The following is a 16417-nucleotide window of genomic DNA, read 5'->3' as shown; positions in this document are numbered from 1 at the left end:
ATAAGTTATAGCTACCAGGTTTATAAGTTGAACACAATAACTATTTATCTATAACAGAAACAAAGATAAAATGCAGTAATTATAATGGAATAAAGGTGAGCTAACCTACTACCCCTCTTTTACCGTCCCACATTCTACCCAAACACACACGAGACAGACAAACACAGGGGGGGGAGGGGAGAAATAAAAGGATTAAGGCAAATAAAATAAAGATGAGTCTTTGCTTCAGTTGCAATTTCTTTCGTGCACCCATTTCCTGATATGAGTGTGGTTTAAACCTCTAATGTTACTGACTTTCCTGTATTTTTAACACACTGATCTCACATCTTTCCTGGAGCGACAGAGGCTTTGTTTCTTCTACTTTGTTCTCAGCCCGTTGGGGCTCTCCCAGGCTCTGTTTTCAGGAATAAAACATTTATAAGCTTATTGGAGAGAAAGAGTTGGCTGGATCGTTTCATGCAGAGAGAGTTTGCAGAGAGACTTCAGCTGGGGTCCTTCACCTCCACTACCAAATTCAAACTGAAAGTCAAAAATGGAACCTGGTCTCACTGAGGAACATTCCAGAGGCAGCAGAACTAATCAACGCCTTTCCCTGAACAGGACAGCTTCTGAGGTCAGTTCATTGGCCACCAGCCAAGCGAATGAGTCCAGTTCATCACTGATGTCAGACTAAAACAGCACATCCTGCTGGAGCTTCCTCTTTTAAATTAAAGGTAAATCGTTTGGCCTCAAGGACAAAATTTGTAATAGCCAAAAGAATAATGGAAATTAAAAGGCGAAACAGGAAACAAACCAGGGTTAAACAGGAGGATATTTACACTTCACTGATCTATGAAACCGTTCTCCCATTCCATTCAATGTCTGTCTGTTGTTTGTGTTTTCACCCTTTCCCATTACAGTTCAGCCTGAAGTCTTCATCTCTAAAAGTGAGCCCAATAGTCAGCACAAGCCGCTCATTCTCTCCTGCCTGGTTACTGGGTTTTATCCTGTAGACATCGAGGTGACCTGGCTGAGGAATGGAACAGTAATGTCAGAGACACAATCCTCGGGGGTTCGACCGAACCACGATGGAACCCATCAGATACTGAAAGAGATTGAAATAAATGCTGGGGATGAGGATCAATACTCCTGTCAAATTGAACACAGCAGCCTGGCAGAGCCCAAGCTCCATCAGTGGGGTAAGGAACTGTACTAGATGTGTGTGTACTGAAAAAGGTGAAAGCAAGTGAAAGGGAGCCTATCTGACTCAGAGGGGTGAATTAATGGAACATACATGGTGACAGGCAAGAGAAACTGAGACTGTGCTATGGAGCAGCCGGTGTGCCCCCCCCCCCCCCCCCCCCACGGGATTGGGGCAGTGCCCAGGCATTAACTGAACACCCACTGAACGGTGCCCCTGGCAGCAGGAATGGGCGCCAGGACCGGGAACATCAACGGGGCCGGATACTGACGGGCCAGGAGTGCGGGTGTGGAGGGGGGGCAATGCGTGGGCGAGGCCATCAGTGCCAACCGGGGTCACCATGTAGCCCTTGGTACCTGGACGGACACGGGAGTATGTGCCATGCTACCATGTTGGCCTTTCACCCCTTGCAGACAATGGAATTCGGACATCAACCCGCGATGCTGGCTGCTTTGGTGATGGCCGCAGCCTTGCGAGGTACCCTGCGGCCGCGTGAGCGGGGACCGCTTGGAGAGGAGGGGGAAGCTGCAGGAGAGGACGAGGTTGCAGAGGAACAGGCTGCAGAGGGGCAGATGGCGGCCACGTGTACCAGCACCACATGTCGTTCGAGAACCTGTCGGACCGGGCATGCAGACGGAGACTGTGGTTGAGCAGAGGGATTGTGCAACACATCTGCCAGATCTCTGCCTGGTTACTGGGTTTTATCGTAGGGGTATGGGGGAGGACAACCACTCCCGGTGACTGTCAAGATGACGATCGCCCTGAACAATTTTCAACGGGGTTCTTCCAGGCGCTGAGTGGGGACCTGTCTGGGACCTCGCAGGCCTCGGCGCCATCACGGATCCCCTATATGTACAGTCGGACCAGTACATCCAGTTCCATGTGGACCGCGCCCACCAAGATGCCTGCGCAGCGGGGTTTGCTGCCATCGCCAGGATGCCCCGGGTCCAGGGGTGATCGATGGGAGGCACAGGCGGATAACATGCCACTGTACACCAACCAAAATGGGTTTCAGTACATGAACATTCAGCTGGTCTGCGATCAATAGATGCGCATCGTGCACGTCCGTGCCCGAGACCCAGGCAGTGTGCACGGCTCCTTCATCCTGGCACACTCGGTGATCCCCGGCATATTTGAAGGGAACCCCCCCCTCCACCTGGCTGCGGTAGTTGGCTGCTGGGCGATAGGGGTTTACCTGCTGTGGTCATGGCAGATGATGCCTATCCGGAGACCACAGACGACGTGGAGATCTGATAGAATGACACCCTTTCAGCGACCAGGGGTGTGGTCGAGCAGTGCTTCGGCATCCTCAAGATGCGCTTCAGGTGCCTTGACCATTCTGGAGGGGCCCTCCAGTACGAGGCTGAGAGTGTCCCCTCATCGTGGTGGCCTGCTGCATCCTCCACAATATAGCATAGCAGAGGGGCGATGTGCTGGATGAGGAGGAAGGGAAGATCTTGTCCGACGAATGATATGCCTTCAATAAACACACGACGAGTGATGAACGTAACTGAGGCTTTAATACACTAAACAGCAAGCCTCGTGCCTCTGGACCCGAACTGGGTCGGAGGTGGATACTTGCCACCTTTATACATAAGCCCGAGGAGAGGAGCCACAGGCAGAGCCAGCCTGTACAAGCATGGGCATGCACAATACAACACAATGCCATACAATCCAATACCGTGGTTTACCACATTCACCCCCTGTTTAAAAGAAGAGTCCAGCGGGGGTGAAGTGGTCTTAAAGGTCAAGTCTGTCGGGGGCCTTGACCTTCCGCCGTGATCACCTCAGTCCCGGCTGTGGTGTGGGCGCCGGTGTGAGACCTGCGCGCCCAGGAGCGTGTTGTCTTCTTCTTCACCCAGATGTTGAGTCGGCGAAGGGGCAGGGCGGTGTATGGGCGGAGGTGGTGGTGCTTGTCGCCGGTGGGCCTGCGGGTGTTAGTTCGTGAGGGAGGTGGGCAGGGGTGGGGGAAGATGGTGTAGGGTGGTGGGTGGTGGCGATGGTCACTGGGGAACCTGCAGGTGCCAAATCCCAAAGGGAGACCGTGTCCTGCCTCCCGTCCTGGTGTGCCACGTAGGCATATTGTGGGTTTGCATGGAGGAGCAGGACCTTCTCGACGAGGGGGTCAGTTTTATGGCTCCTCGCATGCTTCCGGAGGAGGACGGTCCCTGAGACTGTCAGCCAGGACGGGAGTGAGACCCCGGAGGTGGACTTCCCCGGGAAGGCAAACACGTTCATGAGGAGTCTCGTTGGTGGCTGTACACAGGAGCGACCGTATGGAGTGGAGCGCGTCGGAGAGGACCTCCTGCCAGCGGGAGACTGGGAAACGTCTAGACCGTAGGGCCAGAAGGACGGCCTTCCAGACCGTCACGTCCTCCCTCTCCACCTGTCTGTTTCCCGGGGGTTATACCTGGTCGTCCTGCTGGAGGCGATGCCTTTGCTGAGCAGGAACAGACGCAACTCGTCGCTCATAAAGGAGGAGCCCCGATCACTGTGGATGTAGGCGGGGAACCCGAACAGGGTGAAAAGACTGTGCAGGGCCTTGATGACGGATGCAGAGGTCATGTCAGCGCATGGAATGGCGAAGGGGAATCTTGAGTATTCGTCCACGATGTTGAGGAAGTACACGTTATGGTCAGTGGAGGAGAGGGGCCCTTTGAAGTTGATGCAGAGGCGCTCAAAGGGGCGGGAGGCCTTTACCAGGTGTGCTCTGTCTGGCCGATAGAAGTGCGGCTTGCACTCTGCGCAGACCTGGCAGTCCCTGGTCACGGTCCTGACCTCCTCGATGCAATAAGGCGGGTTACGAGCCTTGATGAAGTGAAAAGAACGGGTGACCCCCGGGTGACAGAGGTCATTGTGGAGGGCCCGGAGTCGGTCTACCAGTGCGCTGGCACATGTAGCGCCGGATAGGGCATCTGGGGGCTCATTGAGCTTCCCGGGTCGATTATAAGATATCATAGCTGTAGGTAGAGAGCTCGATCCTCCACCTCAGAATCTTGTCATTCTTAATCTTGCCCCGCTGTGTGGTATTGAATATGAAGGCAACCGACCGTTGGCCAGTGAAGAGAGTGAATCGCCTGCCGGCCAGGTAATGCCTCCAATGTCTCACAGCTTCTACGATGGCTTGGGCTTTCTTTTCGATGGAGGAGTGTCGAATTTCGGAGGCATGGAGGGTACGGGAGAAGAAAGCCACGGGCCTGCCCGCCTGGTTGAGGGTAGCGGCCAGAGCAAAGTCCGCGCATCGCTCTCCACTTGGAATGGGATGGACTCGTCCACAGCGTGCATCACGGATTTGGCAATATCTGCCTTCATGTGATTGAAGCCAGTTGGGCCTCAGCCTTCAGGGGAAAAGTGGTGGATTTGATCAGTGGACGGGCCTTGTCCGCATAGTTGGGGACCCACTGGGCATAGTACAAGAAGAACCCCAGGCATCTCTTCAGGGCCTTGGGGGAGGGGGTGATCCAGGAGGGGGCGCATGCGGTCGGGGTCGGGCCCTAGGACTCCGTGTTCCATGACGTAGCCGAGGATGGCTGGGCAGGTTGTGCGGAAGATGCATTTTTCTCTATTATAGGTTAGGTTCAGGAATTTAGCGGTGTGGAGGAAGCGCCGGAGGTTCTCGTCATGGTCCTGCTGGTCATGGTCGCAGATGGTGACATTGTCCAATTACGGGAACGTGACCCGCAGCCCGTACTGGTCAACCATTCGGTCCATTTCTCTTTGGAAGACTGAGACCCCGTTGGTGATGCCGAAGGGGACCCTGAGGAAGTGGTAGAGGCAGCCTTCTGCCTCGAAGGCAGTGTATTGGCGGTCCTCCGGCCGGATAGGGAGCTGGTGGTACGCGGACTTCAAGTCGACTGTGGAGAAGACTCGATACTGCGCAGTCTGATTGACCATGTCAGATATGCGGGGGAGGGGATATGCATCGAGCTGCGTGTACCGGTTGATGGTCTGGCTGTAATCGATGACCATCCGGTGCTTCGCCCCAGTCTTGACGACCACCACTTGGGCTCTCCAGGGGCTGTTACTAGCCTCAGTGATCCCCTCTCGCAGGTGTCGCTGGATTTCCGACATGATAAAGGCCCTGTCCTGGGCACTGTAGCGTCTGCTTCTGGTAGCGACGGGCTTGCAGTATGGGGTGAGATTTGCGAAGAGGGAGGGTGGGGCGACCTTAAGGGTCGCGAGGCTACAGACGATGGGGGGGGAGGGCAGGGGTCCACCGAACTTTAAGTTAAGGCTCTGGAGATGGCACTGGAAGTCAAGCCCCAGTAATAGGGCAGCGCAGAGATGGGGGTGGACGTAGAGCTTAAAGTTAGTGTACTCTACTCCACAATGGTCGCACGTATGGTCGGGCTAGCTGGGCTCCCGGGAGGCTGCGGAGTGGTCCCAAGATGGCAGCCCCCGTGAGTCGCACGTGGTGGGTGGCATCAGCGATGGCGGCCGGCAGCAGCAATGGTGTCCAAGATGGCGGCCCCCATGGGTCGCACATGGTGGCCAAAATTTAAGATGGCGGCGGCGCCCATTGGTTGCACATGGCGGGTGGTGCGGCAGCTGGGGGCGTCCCCGACAGGCAGCAGGCAATGTTGCTGGGCCTAGAAGATTTAGAGGGAGATCGGGCCTGGCAGGCTTTTGCAAAGTGGCCCTTCTTCCCAGCTGTGACAAGTTGTGTTCCGTGCAGGGCAGCGTTGTCTGGGGTAATTACTCTGGCCGCAGAAGTAGCACCTAGGGCCTCCGGCGTTGGTGGGCCGCTGTGCGGCACAGTCTTGCGTCGCACCCGGGTCGGTTGATGGCTGCACCCACGAGGCCCACGAGGGTGCCGCGCGGTCGGAGGTGTAGGCTCCCATGTTCTGGGAGGCCAGCTCCAGCGAGTTGGAGAGTTGTACTGTATCTGGGTGGCCGAGTGTCCCCCCTTCTAGGAATCGCTAGCGGATATAGTTAGAGTTCATGCCCGCGACATAAACGTCCCTGATCAGCAGCTCCGCGTGCTGGGTAGCCGATATCGCCCGGCAGTCACAATTCCGGCAGAGTATGCGCAAGGCACGCAGGAATTCTTCAAGTGATACCCCAGGGCGTTGCCATCTCGTGGCGAGGAGGTGCCTAGCATACACCTCGTTAATGGATTTCACGTATTGTCCTTTTAACAGCGTTATTGCCTCCACGTACGAGTGGGCGTCCCTGATGAGGAGAAAGACTCCTGGGCTCACCCGTGCGTGGAGGATCTGCTTCTTCTGGAGGTCTGTGAAGTCTTCGGTGAAGGATGCGAGGTACACCTCGAAGCAGCTTAGCCAGTGTTCAAACGTTTCTGTGGCGTCGGCTGCCTGTGGGTGCAGCTCCAAGCGATCAGGCTTGAGTGATGAGTTCATCGATAGAAGGTTAGTGTATTAAATTGATACACAATCAATAACACACGACGAGTGATGAACGTAACTGAGGCTTTAATACACTAAACAGCAAGCCTCCTGCCTCTGGACCCGAACTGGGTCTAAGGCGGAGACTTGCTACCTTTATACATAAGCCCATGGGGAGGAGCCAGCCTGGACAAGCCCAGGCATACACAATACAACACAATGCCATACAATGCAATACCGTGGTTTACCACAATGAGGAGGATGCGAGGGAGGGGGAGGATGAGTAGGACATGGGGCCTGGGCAGGCACAGAAGGCCGCACAATGCAGGCATGCACAGGACGCCCTCATCGCGACACAGTTCACCAGCTAGGAGGGAGGGGGTGGTTGCTGGCTAGGGGCACGATCACCACTCCCAGACCCACACCCCCTCACCTCCTACACCAGCAAACCGCCCGCATGCACACACCCTCCATGACATACCTGTGGCGCGACGAGCTGGGGGCCCTGGGTTTGCGGTAACAGTGGGTCTGGTCCATAGGATGGAGGATGATGACAACCTGCTCTGCGATGAGCTCTGGTGCTCCACATCGTATGACAATGTCTGATTCATGCCCATAGTAGCACCTTGCACCTGGATGATCATTGCATGCGAGCTGGCCAATCCATCACACGGTTGCGTCGGATCCATGCAGTGGGGGAGTTGGGGACGGCAGAGAGTGCAGAGAGTGGGGGGGAGGGAGGAGGTGAGGATGGTCCACCTACGGGGCCTGCACTGGTCCCACTTCCCCCGACCAGCACTGACCGGCCCACACCCATCAGACAGAGCACCAAGGAAGGTTTCAACGGTGTTAATCGGTGTTTGTTGTGGAGAAATATATACAGTCTGTACCCTAGCCTCAGAACTCAACTGTGCCTTGCACACGTGCCAACTTAACTGGTGTCTAACTTTCTGGCCTTACAGGCCCTTACACTATGCCTAGGTGGTTCCCCAGATAGTACAGCAGGAGTGGAGGCAACCTGCTGTGACTCCTGCCCTGTGACATGGATCCCCGTTGGCGCACGTCTCCTGGGGCGGCCCGGCCTGAATGGGCCTGGCTGCTGCTCCGGTGTCCCGGGAGGCATGATGCCGCCCTGTTCTGCCTGCTTCCCACCAGATGTACCGGGGACAGGACGGGGGGAGTCTGAGATGCAGCGGTGTTCCGGCACCTCCCCTGAGGGAGTCACTGGCACAGGCCCCATCACCACCTCCTCTCTCTGGGTGCCCGATTGCCCCCGGGCTACTCCATGGGACGGGGATGTGAGCAGAGCCATCCCCTGAGGCCCGCCACCTGGCGCTGATAGATCACTCTGGTCACTCTGGTCTCAACCAGGGTCTGCACGTTCGCGGCCATGGAGCACAGGGAGAGGACCATCTCCGTCTAGGACTGCGCCACATCACGCTGCAACTGTGCCACCCTGACGGTCTGCCACATCAGCCAGTGACTGGGTCACCTCCCTCTGGGTCTGGGCCACCTCCCTCTGGGTCTGGGCCACCTCCGTCTGGGATTGGGACACCTCCCTCTGGGACTGGGACACCTCCCTCTGGGACTGGGACACCTCCATCTGGGACTCAGACACCTACCTCTGGGACTGGACCACTTTCCTCTGTGTCTGCGCAACACTGGCCAGCGCCTGGGCAATGCTGCCGATGTTCTCAGCCGTGAACTGAGGCCTGTGAGAGGGCAGTCCTGTCCTGGGCACCGTCCCCGCTTGCACAGAATTCCCCAGTCCCTGGACACTCTGACCCATGTCCGACACCGTCGCCCCCATTGCCTCCACCGCCGTCGCCACCCGTGCGGTGTTGGCTGGGTGGCACGCATGACCGGTACCATTACCTGATCCTGCACGCGGATAGACTCCTCCACCTGCACCTGCAGGTGCTGGATGCCCGCCGTCATCCCCTCTTGTCGTCCCTGGGTCTCTGCCTGCACCTGCACTGTAGCTGGGACTGGATGTTTCGGGAGCCCGGGACCCATCTGGGCGACAACTGGTTCCTGGGGCTGGTCTGCCCTCCGACCGTCCGGCTCCTTGGCTGCTCCTACCTCCACCTGCTGTACCGGATGCAATGTGTGGTGCGCACCAGATAGTGTCCCAGCAGCATCTTCCCTAATGTGCCCAACCGAGGTGTTAGTCTCTGGGATGCTGGAGGGTGTTGGGAGACAACAGTGGCGGAAAGTCGGTGTCCTCCTCCGACCCGAGCTCCGGGGTGTCCTGAGTCTTGAGCAGAGGGCTGGTGTACGGGCTGCGCTCCCCATCAGTGCTTGGGCATTTGAGGGGCACTGGCTGGGGATGGGGGGGGCTCAGGATGGACCAGCGCCATCTCCGGCATGTCCTGTAAGACACAAGACACGTATGGTTAGAGAGCGGGCCGGGGAGGTGGCGGGGGGGGTGCGGGGTTGAGGGAGTTACAGGTGAAGGGGGTGACGGGGGTGTGGGCTGAGGAGGGTGAGGTGGGTGAGGAGTGAGGGGGAGGGGTGTCCAGTCACGTGTCATGGGGATCCACAATCAGCAGGTCTCACTTGCTCGTCTGCCGCCGACCGCATCGGTGACCATCCGTTCCTCCAGGCCTCCGACCACGTTCAGTGCTCTCTGCTCGGGCATATTGAGGGGCCGCAGGTTTGGTGGTCTCCCTTCAGTCTTCTCCCGCTCCCGGCGGTGTGCGCGGCCTTCTCCTTGGGGGGGGGGGGGGGGGGGGCGGGTGGTGGGGGGGGAAGAGGAAACACAAGCAACGACACTGTTAAATGTTCGGACGCATGCAGCCAGGGATTGGGTAGATGATGGCATCAGTGGCCAGGGCACCCGGCCATTGTGGCCGGCATGTGTGCTGGCATGTGGGGGTTTTGGCTGTACTCCGCGGGGTTGGGGGGGGGCGGGTTGCGGGTGTGGGAGGAGTGGGGTTAGTGCCAGGGGCACCACGCTGCCTACTCACCCTGGCCGCCCTGAGGAGTTTCTCCGGCACTGCATGCCAGTCCGGACGACGTTGCCCACGGTGCCCTTTCTAATCTCATCTCCTGCAGGTACATTTTAAAAGATGTGGAGATGCCGGCGTTGGACTGGGGTGAGCACAGTACGAAGTCTTACAACACCAGGTTAAAGTCCAACAGGTTTGTTTCGATGTCACTAGCTTTCGGAGCGCTGCTCCTTCCTCAGGTGAATGCCTCAGGTGAATGCATTCACCTGAGGAAGGAGCAGCGCTCCGAAAGCTAGTGACATCGAAACAAACCTGTTGGACTTTAACCTGGTGTTGTAAGACATTTTAAAAGAGTTTAGGGTCTCTGCCTCCAGCACCAACTCGGGCAAGGAATTCCAGACTCCCACCACCCTCTGCGTAAAAAAGTTCTTCCTCATGTCCCCTCTACACCTTCTGCCACTTCTCTTGAATCTATATCCCCTGGTTCTAGAATTCTCCACCAAGGGAAACTATTTCATCCTCTCCACTCTATCTCTTCCCCTCATAATTTTTTACACCTCAATTAAGTGTTCCAAGGAAAATAACCCCAACCTATCCAATCTCTCCGCATAACTACACTTTTCTAGCCCTGGCAGCTTTCTTGTAAACCTCTTCTGCACTCTCTCCAGAGCAATTACATCCTTCCTGTAATGTGGTGACCAGAACTGCACACACCACTCCAGTTATAGCCTCACCAGTGTTTTATTAAATTCCAACATTATATCCTTACTTTTTTAATCTATACCTCTGCCAGTGGAGGAGAGCATTCCATATGCTTTCTTTACAACCTTGTCTCCTTGAACTGCTGCGTTTAGGGATCTGTGTACTTGCATGCCAAGATCTCTCACTTCATCTACCCCTCATAGTATATTTCCATTGTGTACTCCCTATAACTTGCATGACCTCACACTTCTCTGTTAAATTTCACCTATTTTATCGTCCACTCCACCAACCCATCTATATCATTTTGTAAATTATAGCTATCCTCTACACTGTCTACCACTTGGCCAACCTTTGTGTCGTCTGAAAATTTCCAAATTATGCCCCTCACATCCACGTCGAAATTGTTTTTTGTGTTGTATTAGTAGCCTGTGTTGTCAGGCTGCTAATCCAAGATCCTGTAGTATTTTTTAACATGCTGCTCATGTGTAAAGTTTGCCAGCAGCTGACATGTGAGAATCATCAATTCCACTAACCCCTGGGAACAATGACAATGACACAAACAGAATAAATCAGAACTGGAGGGCGGCATGGTGACACAGTGGTTAGCACTGTTGCCTCACGGCACCGAGGTCCCAGGTTCGATCCCGACTCTGGGACACTGACCGTGTGGAGTTTTCACATTCTCCCCGTGTTTGCGTGTGTTTCGTTCCCACAATGCGAAGATGTGCAAGGTAGGTGGATTGGCCACGCTAAATTGCCCCTTAATTGGAAAAAATTCATTAAAAAAAAAAAATCAGAACTTGGAATGAATCCGGGAACAGAGAGACAATCCTGACATTATTCTAATGTGTTTCAGAAATCCCGGGAAACAGATCGGGACATTTACATCCTGGATTTATAACAGGATTAATGCTCAATGCACTTGCTGTTATATTTGGGATAATCGGAATAATCATCTGGAAAAACAAACGGAGTGGTAAGAATCCAAGTACTGGGAGTACAGGACTGAGTCCAAAGATGTGCGGGTTAGGTGGATTGGCCATGCTAAATTGCCCTTAGTGTCCCAAAATTGTTAAGTTGGGGTTACGGCGATGGGGTAGATATGTGGGCTTCAGTAGGGTGCTCTTTGTAAGGGCTGGTGCAGACTCGATGGGCTGAATGGCCTCCTTCTGCGCTGTAAATTCTATGATCTATGAGAGGGGAGATTGAGCGAGAGGGGAATGTAGAATTGAGGGGACAGAGTGAGTGTGGGGAATCTCCAGTACTGGGAGTACAGGGCACTGAGAGGGGAGAGTGATAGAGAGGGGAATGTAGAACTGAGGGGACAGAGTGAGTGTGGGGAATCTCCAGTACTGGGAGTACAGGACACTGAGAGGGGAGAGTGATAGAGAGGGGAATGTAGAACTGAGGGGACAGAATGAGTGTGGGGAATCTCCAGTACTGGGAGTACAGGACACTGAGAAAGGAGAGTGAGTGAGAGGGGAATGTAGAACTGAGGGGACAGAGTGAGTGTGGGGAATCTCCAGTACTGGGAGTACAGGACACTGAGAGGGGAGAGTGAGAGAGAGGGGAATGTAGAACTGAGGGGACAGAGTGAGTGTGGGGAATCTCCAGTACTGGGAGTACAGGACACTGAGAGGGGAGAGTGAGAGAGAGGGGAATGTAGAACTGAGGGACAGAGTGAGTGTGGGGAATCTCCAATACTGGGAGTACAGGACACTGAGAGAGGAGAGGGGAATGCAGCTTTATTTCAGTATCGGTACTTCTCACCTCCTACCATACTTTATCCAAATCTTTCAACATTGTGTGTTATTGCTTTCTTTGTATTCCCTATTGTCACTTTTTCCTTTAATGTCCACAAACTGAATGCACGTCTTCCTCTTTGGATTCAATCTGTCCCTTGTCTCTTTTTTCATCCACACTGTCATTATTTGCTAATTTCTTTTTTTATTGAATTAGAAATGAAAAATTGATTTAGAGGGCATGTTGACCATCAATAACAGCAGGTTGCAAGCGGGACAGAATAAGGTGATAAATATATCAGGTTATGGATGGTAATAAGTTGAGGATCCAGAACTGATTCCTGTGGCACTCAAATAGTTAAGGCTTACCATTCCAAAAAACAAACATTTGTCTCCACTCTCTTTCCTATTGGGTAACCAGCCTTTTATTCATGCTAATATGTTTGTGACACTTTATCAGATACCTTTGGGAAATCAAAGTATACCACATCTACTACTTTACCTTTATCCACTCTAATAGATTAAACACTATGTCCCTTTCATAAAGCAATGTTGGCATTGCCTGATTTTTTAAAAGTTCATTCATGGGATGTGGGCATCGCTGGCTGGGCCAGCATTTACTGTCTATCTCTAATTACCCTTGAGGGGGCATTTGAGAGTCAACCACATTGTTGTGAGTCTGGAGTCACATGTAGGCCAGACCAGGTAAGGGCGACATATTTCTTTCCTTAAAGGACATTAGTGAACCAGATGGGTTTTTTATGACAATGCTTCTGTGGTCATCATTAGACTTCTAATTCCAGATTTTTATTCAAATTTCACCATCTGCTGTGGTGGGATTCAAACCTGGAACCCCAGGCCATTAACCTGGGCCTCTGGATTACTACTTCAGTGGCCACTGCCTCTCCCGTAGTGATGTTTTATCCTGCTGTAACCTCCTTAATAATGCATTCCAGCACTTTCCCTATGACAGATGTTTGGCTTCTCATCTCCTGCTTTCTACCTCCCTCCTTTCTTGAATAAATATGTTACATGAGCTATTTTCCAATCTCCTGGGATTGTTCCAGAAAATAAGGGGCGCTGGGTCGGAGAATCACCGGGGGTGCAGGAACTTCCTGCCACGCCGCTCTGACGCCGGCACGCGATTGTCCAGCGACCGGAGAATCGGCGGCAATCGCGCCCGCCGACCGGGGATCGATGAAATAGGCCCCCGCGGCGGCCGATTCTCCGCAGGCGACAGGCCAAACTCCCGCCAAGTTCCGGCAAGTCCCGCCGGCGTGGTTCCAGCCTGGTACCATCCGGCGGGAGCTCAGATCCGCGGCTGCGGTGGATGCCCTGGTGGGGGGATATGACTCCAGCGGGGGCCTCCGCGGGGTCTAGGCCCGCGATCGGGGGCTTCCGATTGGCAGGTGGCCACGATCTGGAGGGGGCCTACCTCCTGCCGTGTGGCCAGCTGTAAGGTCCCCAACATGTGAATGAAATGAAAATCGCTTATTGTCACAAGTAAGCTTCAAATGGAGTTACTGTGAAAAGCCCCTGGTCGCCACATTCCGGCACCTGTTCGGGGAGGCTGGTACGGGAATTGAACCGTGCTACTGGCCTGCCTTGGTCTGCTTTAAAAGCCAGCGATTTAGCCCAGTGAGCTAAACCATGTTGCTCCACGCCGGCGCGGAGGCAGCAACCACGCACATGCGCAGGCTGTGCAGTGCCGCCTTTCGGCGTCGGAGCAGCGCGCAGCACTGGCACCGTGCTAGCCCCCTGTGGCCGATGAATTGTTGGGCCAGCTGGCCCATTAACACCGGCGTACACCACTCCGGTGTTTACGCTGGTATCAACATTTGAAATCCCTGCCAAGGAATTTTGGAAGATTATAATTAATGCATTTACTCTCTATGCTAACACTTTTTTTAAGTTACAGAGAAAGCTAGCAAAGCAAATTGTGAGCAGGATACAAAGAGTCTGCAAAGGGATAGAGATAGGTTAAGTTAATGGCCATTGGGTGAGATGGTGGCGTACTGGTAATATCAGAGGACTAGTAAGCTGGAGACGCAGGGTAACACTCTGGTGACCTGGGTTCAAATACCAACATGGCAGATGATGACATTTGAATTCAGTAAAAAAAATCTGGAATTATAAGTCTAACCATGAAACCATTGTCGATTGTTGTCAAAACCCATCTGGTTCACTGATGTCCTTTAGGGAAAGAAATCTGCCATCCTTATCTGGTCTGGCCTACATGTGACTCCAGATCCACAGCAACATGGTTGACTCTTAAATTGAATGCCCTCTGAACATAAGACATAGAAGCAGAATTAAGGCATTCAACCCATCGAGTCTGCTCCGCCATTCAATCATGGCTGATATGTTTCTCATCCCCATTCTCCTGCCTTCTGCCCATAACCCCTGATCTCCTTATTAATCAAGAACCTATCTATCTCTGTCTTAAAGACACTCAGTGATTTGGCCTCCACAGCCTTCTGCCGAAATGAGTTCCACAGATTCTACACCCTCTGGCTGAAGAAATTCCTCCTCATCTCAGTTTTAAAGGATCGTATAACTCTGTGCCCTCTGGTTCTAGTTTTTCCCACTGGTGAAACATCCTCTCTATGTCCACTCTTTCCAGGCCTCGCAGTATCCTGTAAGTTTCAATAGGATCCCCTCATTCTTCTAAACTCCAACGAGTACAGACCCAGAGTCCTCAACTGATCCTCATACGACAAGCTCTTCATTCCAGGGATCATTCTTGTGAACCTCCTCTGGACCCTTTCCAAGGCCAGCACATCCTTCCTTTGATACAGGGTCCAAAACTGCTTGCAATACTCCAAATGGGGTCTGACTGGAGCCTTATACAGCCTCAGAAGTACATCCCTGGTCTTGTATTCTAGCCCTCTCGACACGAATGCTAACATTGCATTTTCCTTCCTAACTGCCGACTGAACCTGCACGTTAACCTTAAGAGAATCTTGAACTAGGACGCCCAAGTCACTTTAGCTTCTGATTTTCTAAGCATTTCCCCAATTAGAAAAAAGTCTTCCAAAGTGCGTAACCTCACACTTTTCCACATTGTATTCCATCTGCAATTAGGATGAGGTGCTGTTCCTCAGTACCTCCAGAAACAGCACCTCATCTTCTGATTAGACACGTTACAGACAGATAGAGTGCAAAAGTTGCAAAGTCTTTCTGCAACCAAGTAAGACATTGGTGAGACCATATCTAGAGTACTGAGTAGAGTTTGGGTCTTCTTCATGAAACATTGGAAGCAGTTCAGAGAAGGTTCACCAGGCTGATTCCTTGGTTGAAGGGGGCTTGTTTTACAAGGACAGGTTGAGCAGGTTGGGTCTACACTCATTGGAGTTTCAAAGAATGAGAAGTGATCTTATTGAAATATTTAAGGTTCTGAGGGAACTTGACAAGGAAAATGCTGAGAGGATGTTTCCCATTGTGGGAAAGTCTAGAAATAGGGAGCACAGTTTGAAAATAAGGGGCCCCCCATTTAAGGTTTGCGATGGGGAAGAATGTCTTCTCTCAAATGGTCATTAATCTTTGGGATTCTCTTCTGCGCAGAGCAGTGAAGTCTGGGTTATTGAACATCTTCAATGCTTAGTGAGACAGATTTTTGATCTTCAGGGGAGTCAAGAGTTATGGGTGGGAACCAGGCAGAAAAGTGGAGTTAAAGTCACATTAGATCAACTATTGAATGGCAGAGTATGCTCAAGGGGGCCAATAGTCTATTCCTGCTCTTATTTCTTAGGGTCTTACTTGCACCGGAACAGTACAGCAAAGGTTGAATAGATTGGTCCGTAGGATGAGGGTGCTGCCCTGACAGAGACTGAGTCTATATTTTCTGGAGTTTTCAAGTATAAGAGACAAATTCATTGAAGCATTCAGGATTCTGAAGGGTGTAGGCATTGAGAAATTGTTTCCCCTGGCTGGGGAATCTAGAACATTGGCATGGTGGGGGAGACATATTCTCAGGATAAGGGGATGTTCATTGGAATGCTCTACCCCAGAAAGGTTATGGACGTTTCATCATTTAATACATTTAAGGGTGGAATAGATAGATTTGTGGTCCATTAGGAAATCAAAGGGATAAGGAGAGAAGGTTGGTAAGTGGAGTTTAAGCCCATGATTATATTGATTGGTGGAGCAAGCTTGACAGGTCATATTGTCAACTCCACGTTCCTATTTCTGATGCTCTTATGTTTACGATTTTTTTCCCAGAATGTACCACAAGCAGGGTAAAAAGTATAGTCCAGGAGAAGGTTCTCCAGAACTATCACATCTCAGTGGGTAACATGTAGTTAAAAAATGTTTGCAGTTAAAACGTTTTACTCTTTTCCATGGTAACAGATGAAACAGGAAACCCACATCAACCATTCCATAGGAATTTTGGTAAAGAACATCAAATCGGTGAGAATCCAAGTTTTATAAAATCCTGTTTAAATTATTAGCCTATTAATGTCCACATTTAGATTTTTCCCAAATATTGTGAAGTTG

General features: G+C 52.5%; 1 protein-coding gene across 6 annotated transcripts in view; it reads left to right on the top strand.

The window, feature by feature from the left end:
* The window catches only part of LOC140390205 (class I histocompatibility antigen, F10 alpha chain-like), a 70494-nt gene that overhangs the window by 46305 nt on the left and 7772 nt on the right, over window positions 1-16417 (top strand). For 3 of the 6 annotated variants that reach the window (XM_072475165.1, XM_072475163.1, XM_072475166.1), the window contains exons 4-6: window positions 900-1178; window positions 11035-11154; window positions 16271-16330. In XM_072475165.1, the coding sequence (XP_072331266.1) occupies window positions 900-1178; window positions 11035-11154; window positions 16271-16330 (459 nt within the window). The remainder of the gene's footprint in view (window positions 1-899; window positions 1179-11034; window positions 11155-16270; window positions 16331-16417) is intronic. The other 3 variants (XM_072475167.1, XM_072475164.1, XM_072475168.1) reach the window with 3 other exon arrangements.

The sequence above is a fragment of the Scyliorhinus torazame genome, chromosome 14 (assembly GCF_047496885.1).
Source record: "Scyliorhinus torazame isolate Kashiwa2021f chromosome 14, sScyTor2.1, whole genome shotgun sequence".
Taxonomy (NCBI): Eukaryota; Metazoa; Chordata; class Chondrichthyes; order Carcharhiniformes; family Scyliorhinidae; genus Scyliorhinus; species Scyliorhinus torazame.
Note: the sequence above shows the minus strand (reverse complement) of the source record. Positions and strands in the feature narration are given on the sequence as shown.